Consider the following 11,001-nt stretch of genomic DNA (forward strand, 5'->3'; position numbering starts at 1 on the left):
TCTCGTCATATGGGTACTATAAATATAATATTTGTGTAGCTTGATCGCCCGTAGTTCGCAAATTACTCTTAAAGAAATTTTGTGGCCGTGAGAACTTTTAATCTGCAGAACGATCTAAAGAACATTTAAAGGTGGATTAGAAAAAGTTTCACAGAAAGCCATTTTCCTATCTAAGATTGCGGGGTCCTTTAAAAAATTCGGAGAGATAAGACCGTGATAGACCACCCAAATCATGAGGTTTTTTGGAATTTTAACAACAAACGTTGGTGATCATAGCATTTCACCCGCCCATGTCGAAAAATGTCAATATTTAACATGTTTAATTTTAAGCTTTTAGGATAACTATGACGTTTTCGTCCTCTCGCCAAAGATCCAAAAATTTTTCCTGTAAGGATAGGCACTTTTATCTAACAATATGGCCCAAGAAATTAAGCTGACGAAATCTTAAAGTCTTCTACTCTAACCCTATACTGAAACCTTTATGAATTAATAGAAAATTCGATACAAAACTTTATCAACGCCTCTAAAATGTGAAAATAAACGGTAATTATAATTTAAAATTTGTAATGAATTATTGAGACAACTAGAACATTAAAAAAAGTTACTATAGTACCTTGTTATCAGTTTAGTTTATGACAAGAATTTGCCTTATTTGATTGGTTAAAAATGTAATAATTAGTTCTTATCCACGGGCGTAGATAAAAGTATTTTTTGTTAACTCCGTTAAAATAATATAAAATTTTATTTAATTAATATTTATTATCCAAGTAGAAAATTTAAATAATTTTATATCATATTTTTCAAGCTGATCAGTGATCGCACAGTTTGTTCGAGGGCTATGAGGAAAATCATTCAGGCATAAACAAGATTACATTTTCACATACATGCACTTACTGAAGAAAGTTGGCTTAACGAAAATATTTTCTATTTGCAAAAATTTAATTTAATTTTGTTCGGTTTAAGTAAATAATACATTATTTAATATTTTGTTTGCAATTTTAAATTACAAAAAACAATCAAAAATTTCAGAAAAACAAATAATTAAAGGTTTATCAATTAGAATTTAGATACTTGATGATATTTTATTATATAATCATCTTAATGACCATAATACCATAATGATTATTTATACAAATTGAAAACTTCAATCGTAATTAAATAATTCTATTATTGAATTCGTTAGCTAATTATTTTATTTGCGAATCTGAATTTATAAAAGATACGAGAATTATATTTTAGTAGTAAAATGTGTAGAAAGCTTATATATGTGTATGAATTTTATTTCATTCACTCCTCCTGAACTGAGAATGGATATTTTATATAATAAAGAGATTTATACAATTTTATTAATAACTTTACATAAATATTTTTGAATGTACAGAGTGGGACATATTTTTAAGTCGCATTTCCTCCGAAAGCTGACAGGTTTCGAAAAAATATTTTGGATGAAACCGAGGATCAACTTTCTAATTTAAAGTGTTATTCTATCTCTTACCATTTAAGATCTAAATTCGATATTAAAGAACCCCGAAGAAATAGGCCCAATCTGATGTCAGAACTATGATGTTCCCTATTAAACTCTGCAATTTTTGTTTGAGTTATTTCTTGATTGGTGAACTATAAAACGATGTATTAGCTATTATAGATTAAAATGATCTACCCTGCGTATCAGATTTATTGATTTATTTTTATTTTTTTATCCACAAGGGAAGGAACTACTGGATTTGCAGCTAACTGCAAGTCAAACATTCCAAATAAGACCATTATTCCTGTTACATTCAATGTATAAATGAGAATAAATAGAGGTTATAATATACGTTATACTATATAATACCACAATTTGAATATTTTGAAGAAGATATTTTCATTTGAAAATACATTGGTTCATGGTTGTATCCTTATGTATATAAGCTTTGGTGCGTCTGTTTGTAATCGTGTAACTTTTGAACAATTCGACCGAATGAGATCAAATTCACAGAAAATATTTGTTATTTTTTTAAACCAAGATTTTTGCTTTATTAGACCCTTCTTTTTTAGAGTGATGTAAACTTTCAAGCAAAGCATCTCTGATGATAAAGGGCGGACCACATTCCCTTCTTGAACCTTCTTCGAATTGATTATTCCAACCTTTTTTAAATGTAAACACTAAGGATATAGATTCCATATACAGAGTGTCTAGCTAGGTTGGTTACATATGGAAAACTTTTTTATTATAAGGTTTACGAAAAAAAGTTATTCATTATAAAAAGCTCTGCTTTCAAAAGTATTAACAATAACCTATTCACTGTTGACATTGAATGTATAGGATGTTCACAAATTGAGAAAGTTCAATAGGAATTTTAATAGTCGTTTAGAAATGTAGATCATTTTGAACAGATAATAAGAGAAATGGTTCAAGAAATTACTCCTGAAATATGTAGGAGTGTATTTAAACAATTTTTTAATAGGACAATTACATGTATGGAACACCAAGATGGATACGTTGAGGCAAAAACGAACTGAACATAACTGTTAAGGAATGAATTGTTAACGATGGGAATGTTCTGGCCACTTCAATTTTTCAATGTTTTCAACCATATGATATCATCAAAAAAATTTATTTTTACGAACAAAATTTTGGTATAGTTGTTTATAAAATCACCTAAATAGTCCATTTCCGATTGTCTGTCTGTTCGTCTGTCCGTCCGTTAACACGATAACTCAGAAACGAAAAGAGATATCAAGCTGAATTTTGTATAACGTTTTCAAGGCGTAAAAAGTGAGGTTGAGATCGTAAGTGTGCTGCATAGGTCAATTGAGTCGTGGTGCCTTAGGGATCTTGTAAAAGTTTAAATCTAAAAAATGTTCCTTATGAAAAAATAACGTTTGTTCAAAACTTTTTTTCGCAAACATCACTGTTTCCCCGTGAAGGCGCAAATAAAGTTATAACATTATACCTAGTGTTCAACTTACATCTAGGCATAGGCCTACCACGAGTATGACAGAATACGCGTTAAACAATGTATCCAAGAAAGAGGTGTTATATATGGCAATGTCTATATATGGCTTTTCAACGATTAACTCATTTGATTTCTAATCAATTGTTTGTTTTCACTTGTTTTTTTAATTTTGTATTCTATTAAATAGGCTATTGTCCAGCATAGCAGATGGGTAACGGTTAGTTACTATATAGACTAAAGAGAAAGAGGTAGTATATTTAAATATGGTATGATGAAGTGTATTACAGTGCAACCTCGATATAACGAATCTGAAGGGAACCAGTAAATATTCGTTATATCAAGTAATTCGTTGAACTGAGGTTCGTTATGTTGGGGTTAGATTGGTCTAAAATTCGTTATAAAGAGGTAAAAGAATAGTTTTATTCACCTCAATATGTATTACGTACTTATACTAATAAATGATAACACATTTTTATCAAATTACTACATATGTATATGTATTTGCTATGTATTTATACTATTTCTTGATAGTTGAAAATTCGTTATATAGAGGTTGTACGCAAAGAATATTCGTAATGTAGAGGTATATTTTATATTGACTCTTATGGACAATTCAAGGGGATTACGAAAAATTCGTTAAATCGAGGAAATCGTTATATTGAGGTTCGTTATATTAAGGTTGCACTGTATAACAAACTCTAATAATAATAACGACTGATGAAAATTAGACGAACGAAACGATATATTTGTTTGTTTGTTTGTTTGTTATTATACTTCCTTTTATGTGTTAATTACAGAGAATGTTGATTTAATTTCATTACTGGGTTTTGTTGATATAACTTTGAATGATGCAAATGAACTCGTACGTAAAACTTTTCGATATTTGTATGTTATTATACATATATCCTTTAAATCCTTCAATACTTCAATATTATTGTAGTATAGGAATATAGGAAATGAACGATATTTTAGTTTAGCTTTGAATGGGAAATGTAGATTTTAAAGATTATTGAAAATATAGATACAGAATGTATCATTGAAATTATCATGTGACCAAACGAATAGAGAAATGAAGAAGTGATAGACTCTCCGGCAATAGATAATTTTTTTTTCAGAAAATTTTGTTACTATTTTAAATTTTAACTCCAAGTCTCCGGCTCGAAACCGGAGATGCCCGAAACAGAAACCCTAAGGAAAAAATTAATATTGATGAATCTGATTATATGGAAATCTATTCCTTAGCTATGACAGATTTATTTCTCAAGTCTTTCGCTGATAAAATCATGTAGGTGCAAATGAAATTTACAAAATTTTAAAACCCCCGACAAATGTGATTTATTCCTTGTAAACCGATTTTTGGAAACTTAGCTATAAAATGTACTCAATCAAGTCGGTTCGACCGTTTAGGGGCTCCGATGCCACTGAGAAACACACAGACGAGCAGATAAACACTTTAAACTTATAACACTCCTTTTTAAATCAATATCAAAGTGATGGTCAAGGACATTAGATGAGATGAAAAGGATACTTAAATAGCTATCATTTTTTGGGACAAATTTTTGAAATATTTTAATTGAAATTGAAATATTTGAGTTCTTTTGAATTATTGTTTTGAATTATCTAAATGAATTGAGCCAGGATTATTTTACCATTCATTTCCACAGTAATTATTTATATGTTAAAATTATATGTCATGCCTTTTTCAAACTGATTCGATTTTGAAGATCATCGCCAATTTTTTAGTTTTTTCGGGAACAGAACCCTATGAACGCACTTGATAGCTAAGAACACTCTCTGTTAAATTACTTTTCAAATGAAACCAAAAAAATTAAAATCGGTTCATCCGTTTAGGCGCTACGATTCCACAGACAGACACACATACATAGCGGTCAAACTTATAACATCCCTTTTTTTAGTTCGGGGCTTCAAAATGAGTAAAAAAATTTCTCTCAAATATTTCTACTAATCTTTTATTAAGGAAATTACTACTTAAAAATTATGAAAATCGGATGTATGAACTGTATTGTCTGTTCAAGATATAACGATCTCAATAACTATACTTCGAAACGAATTATAATCAGTGAAAACATTTTCGATAGGTTTTCATAAATCTAAAACCAAGCTTATATTAGAAAGAAGTTACTCTAAGAAGTGAAATTAGAAAAGAAATTTTTTAACCGAAACATTTTTTTGCTACTTAACCTTCAGGCAGTACAGAAGCGTAAAGATTAATCAAATCGAGGATAAATATTAAACTTTCGGAAATTGTTATTTTTGATTTTCATTTTTCTCTGACGTGTACTGCCTGAGTTCAATGTCAAATCAGGAGACATAATTATCGTTCTCTCCTACGAAAACAGAAGGGAACACTGGACTAGATTTAACAGCATGCTGTATGTCAAAAAAATGTCGTAAGCTAGTTAGTAAGTAAAATTGGATAATGTAAATCTTTTCAACCGTATAAAAGTTCCCCGACAAAAAATGTAAGTTTTTTAAAAACCGACATTTTAAAAATTTTATAGATTTTCTATAATTTCGGCTGATAATATTAACTAAACTTAATTCTTATTACAATCTTGTAAAGTTATTTTCGATATTTATTCTCGAATGTATGTACATTTAATAGAAATATTTTAAATAATACTCTTTCTGAGCGTTAATTTAGTAAGTGTACCCTAAAAGTTTCTTTCTAGAATTTATAAATATCTTTTTTACACTTAGCATACTATCTTGTGTCCTAAGTGCAAACAAGATAGAAATATTCACCCAACCTGTATACTTTGAAGACACACTAGTACCTAAATAATATAAAATACAACAACATAACACATATAATATAATAACGTTTATATTTTCGCTACTGTTCACTTATTAATTATGCAAGAGAGTATAAGTTTATACATTATATTCAAATTATTTTCCAGTTATAATTAAATACATATAAATGTACTCAATTTATAAACATTATATATTTTAATTATTATATTATATTCAATAATCTACATTTATTTATACAATTATATACAATGTATATTTTATAAATATATTTTTATATCATGCATATATGAAATATACATAGTATATTAAGTTTAGTCCCAAGTTTGTAATGCTTAAAAATATTGATGCTACCTATTGATGCTAGAATCATCAATTAGTCCATTTTCGGTTGTCCGTCCGTCTGTGAACACGATTATTCAAAAACGAAAAAAAATATCAAGCTGAAATTTTTACAGCGCACTTAGGACGTACAAAAAGAGGTCGAGTTCGTAAATGAGCAACATAGGTCATTTTGGTCACAAAACCTGTGATTTATTGCGAATTTCATAAGAGGACATCGATTTAGTTGTCCCCTCCAAAAAAGTTGGACACATAGAATAACGTCAATGAATAACAACAACCTCTGATCGCAAGTTTGCATATTCATTGCTGTTTTTCTAAAATTAATGAAACAAAAATTAAATATCCACTTTTCTGAAACTAAGTTTATACTCACATATAAACTTAGAAGCCACGGATAGCGGCTGGAAAATACTAACCCTACGGACCCATCTTGGTTTAAATATAAAAATGTTCTTTATCCAAAAATAAACAGCTTTTGTTTGAAATATTTTTTTGTAAACATCACTGCTTTAATGGCTTAATGGCCCTTGCCAAAATATTAAAAAAAAAAAAAAAAAAATATATCACTGTTCACGAGGGCACACATTGGATGCAAATTTTTTAGTATGTATTGATATGGGATTATCAGTTATATTTGTGTGACATGTATAGGTATATGTGTAATGTGATAGAGTAATTAACACTGTCTATACATGGTATTTCAACAATTAACTCAGTCAACTGTTTGTTTTCACTAGTTGTTTATAAAATTAGCATTTTCCAGCCGCTATCCGTGGCTTCATTCACATATAAACTTAGTTTCAGAAAAGTGGATACTTAATTTTTTTTTTCATTAATTTTTTAAAAGCAGCAATGAATATGCAAACTTGCCATCAAAGGTTGGTGTTATTGATTGACGTTATTCTGTGTCCAATTTTTTTGTCCAGAGGACAACTGAATCGATGTCCTTTCATGAAATTTGCAATAAATCACAGGATATTTTTTTTATTTTTATTTTTTTTTTTTTCAATTCTCTTTAATTTAGATTACTAGACAAGATATTTGTCAATAATTAGTTTACGATTTAATGTAACATATTATATATCAAAATTAGTCGAACAGACCATGATGTAAATATTGTGTGCATAATTAAATGTGAACAACAATAATAAGTAATAATAATAAATAAAGTGGATAAACAAAGTAAAAAAATTCATTGAGTTGAAAAAATTGCATTCGTGTCTAGAACTCGAATAGCCTAATTGGTAGGGCGCTTGACATGAATCCAAGAAGTTCGGGTTCGAGTCCTGGTTCGAGTGTATTTTTTTCAATTCTCTTTAATTAAGATTACTAGACAAGATATTTGTCAATAATTAGTTTACGATTGAATGTAACATATTATATATCAAAATTAGTCGAACAGACCATGATGTAAATATTGTGTGCATAATTAAATGTGAACAACAATAATAAGTAATAATCACAGGTTTTGTTGAAAATATGACTATTTCTTAATTGTTTACATGTAATTGGTAAAGTAAATGTCACCTGTTATAAAATATTTTTTAAATGTAAATTAACACTAACTTTTTTGTTTTCGTAGGGTTATTAAGTAACAATCTATAAAGTAAGGGAGTGTCTACGAAATATGCCTCAAAAATTTATTCAAATACAAAAAATGAACAAATGGAAACAAAGTGGGATATTACACATGCAATAAAAGATAAAGAAGTCTAAAGTTGTGCAGGCCATGAAACAGAAAGCACCTCAATTAGTAGCCTTATAGTAACCACAGAAATGAAGAACGACCCAGTTCAAACTGCACTTGAAGTAACCTTAGATCTGCTAACACTAGAGTGGTACGTTAAAGGGTTGACTTCAAAGAGTGCTTTAAGACTACGCACACTCGACGATATTAACAGAGAAGAGATTATATCAAGATACAAATCTCCTGTGCCGATCAACGGACTATATAGTAGCGGAAAATACCCTCAATAAAAGATTAGGAAAATAACTCAGTAACCGAAGAACAGGATGCCTAAGCAACTCTGCGTAGATTAGTCTATTCCGAAGTACTCGACATTCAATTTGTTTAGACTGGAGGATAGTTGCAACTTCCTAATAGGCACTACGTCAAAGTTGACAATGCCAAAGATAATGAACTTCTACTGAATGTGTAAATTTGGATTTATAGCTAGACCTTGGATGAAGGCCTATAATATGCGTATTGCACATTTCAACTATAAGTACTTCTGTCCTAACTCTTGAATAAAAACTCATAAAATAAAAATCGATAAAATCAAAAAATATTTATTCAATTATATTATCCAAATAAAATAAATAATAATTACAAAATATACATTACGTAATATACATTACGAAAACATTACAATATACTACATTTTTTAAACATATAGCAATTGTCGAGCTTTAGACCCCCCTGAACGACAGAACGAAAGGATGACGGAAACTTTTATCTACGCCCCATAAAACCAAATGCATCCAGTAGTATAATAATAGTATTATCTATTCCCTGATAACTTCCTTTTGAAATAAAATCTTGTATTATTCTCAAAGCTTTACTCATACCACTCTTGCTATCAATGTATGTTACAAATTCTTGTATGCTACATCGCTAGAAACTACTATAGAAACTTTACTACTATGCTTGCTTATTTCAGTCCCCTTGTACTAAACCATACACATACACATATATAGATAGTACTTTAGCAAATAATATGTATCAGTTTTATTTGTTCCTTTTTTTGTGAAGCTACTTTTTACACAATCTTTTCCCCTCTCTCTAAAATACTATATACTCAACATTAGATAGTATAAAGACATTTAATGTGAATCATATATTTGTGTATAAAATATACAGCACGACAAGTTTAATAGACCGATATTTAACACGATATGTGGATTTCACACTCATAATAGATAAACTGTTTTATTGTTTTAAAATAGTGGTTTATGTGCATTTTGAGACATAACGATTGAACGATTTGACATAAACTACACGAAAAAAAGATAGTGAGTTATGGGAACTGTCAACGGAAGTGAAAACTTAAAACTTTGGAAATACTGGCCATCGGTTTGGCGAAACCTTCGGCAGTGGAGCTTGCTGCGCTCCCATATACACAATACCTAAACAATAATCATAATACCTCAATACTACTCAAATAGCTGTTCTCAATTCTAGATTATTATGGTGGGAGCGCAAATAAATACATTTGAATAGTGAAATGTATTGTAATATATTATTTATATGCGTTTTCACCATTTATTTTAAATTGTAAATATCGTAATTTGTAATTTGTCGTAAACTACGATTCCCAACAAAAATACTATTGCAAATTGTAACAACACAAGAAAGATCCTTTTGGAGGTGTTAAATTCTCAGCTCCGTTTAACCTTTTTTATTCCAAAATACCTCATATTTTTGCGGCTTTTAAGGCATGACGTTTTAAAGGCAATTAAGGTAGAATTCATAAAAATATGCTCATAGGTACATACGTACCCTATTTGTCGCATCAGACGTGTTGTTGTACTTAATACTTAGACATCGTACATATACAAATTATACACAAGCAGCTGCATATTTATAAATTTATTTGTCTTTTTAACAAGACAAGATTTGGGCAAAAATTTTTTTCGTGGTACCAACGAATTTGTTATAAATTAAAGGTATTATTTAGTGGTTTTATTAAGTTTAAATGATATGATTTAAAATTCCAGGTTAAGTCTGCTCGTATTTTTAACCCACGCAGAAAGTTCCAACTTTGATAGCCAATAAGGGACGGTCAAAAATTTCAATTTAAGCAATTCTCAAGAGAGCTGTTATTTTTAACATCCAAAAGTGTGTACTTCTACATGTTTATGCACTTTCTAGCTTAATTGGCATACTGTATACATATAGTATTCATATGCACTTACCCAAAAATACAACAACACTATTAAAACATAGTACAAAATAATATGTGGAATACTCATAATATGTGAAATTAAATTCATTGTATAAACGGATATACATAAATAAGAAAATTAATTTAATTTTCTATTTGAATTTTCTGTAATAATTCATTTTATGGTTTTCATATATAAGTCGTTCAAATATCAATTGATATAAAAGTTATTTAAAAATATTTTTCAATTTATGGATTATTTATGAAAGGTTATAAAAGGCTTGGCCAAGAGTTAATATATGATGAACTTCAGGCAAGCCCGTGCGCAAGGGAGAGGATTTGGGGGCTAAAACCCTTCTTATTGAGAATCTGTCCATATGAAATTTAAACTAGCAAGTAGTCTTGTAAATGTATCCATTTATGAGGCCCATTTCCACTAATGAATCAGATATCCATGCATGTTTTAAGGCTATCGTCTTGGCGAGGAGAACGAGCTGATGCTACAAAACACATTTTAATTGAAAGAAGAGGAGACGTTGGAGAAGAGTTTATGAAAATTTTCAAAACCATGAGCGATATCTGCGATGAATAAGACATAGTGCGGAAACCAAGGGTCGCGTCATAACAAACTCGACGCTAGAATATAGGAACAGACTGATTCAGTTGAAGGTTATAGCAAGAATCATCGCAATATTTTATCAAATTAAGCTTTTCTCTTTATTTTTCCGTGAATTGAAATCTCTTGGAAGAAAAACGTCTCTGCTTTCGAAAAAGATAAATTGAAGTAAGCTCAATACACCCTTTTTCCTAAGCCCAAGATAATTAGATCGGTCGAATACAGCTACACTTATGTATGTATTATAATATAACTAATACACATAGAAAGGTAAAGCTAAGATAGGAAGCGTTCCCCACTCATTTTCTATCTTCGCCACCACTCTTCTCAAATAGAATTCTCGAATCTTTTGAAATAAAAAAATGAAATTCATTAATTTACTTATAAAAGCAAATTATCTATCTATGTGCTTTTAACTTAATAAATATTCCTTACATTAATA

At 29.5% G+C, this 11,001-nt stretch overlaps 1 protein-coding gene across 1 annotated transcript in view; it reads left to right on the forward strand.

The window, feature by feature from the left end:
• Nucleotides 1-8,179, forward strand: part of LOC123293351 — a 32,496-nt gene extending 24,317 nt beyond the window's left edge. The window contains exon 5 of the mRNA XM_044874140.1: nt 7,642-8,179. Within this exon, the coding sequence (XP_044730075.1) occupies nt 7,642-7,664 (23 nt within the window). The 3' untranslated portion in view covers nt 7,665-8,179. The remainder of the gene's footprint in view (nt 1-7,641) is intronic.
• The last annotated feature ends 2,822 nt before the right edge of the window (nt 8,180-11,001 follow it).

Source organism: Chrysoperla carnea, chromosome 2, assembly GCF_905475395.1.
Source record: "Chrysoperla carnea chromosome 2, inChrCarn1.1, whole genome shotgun sequence".
Lineage (NCBI taxonomy): Eukaryota > Metazoa > Arthropoda > Insecta > Neuroptera > Chrysopidae > Chrysoperla > Chrysoperla carnea.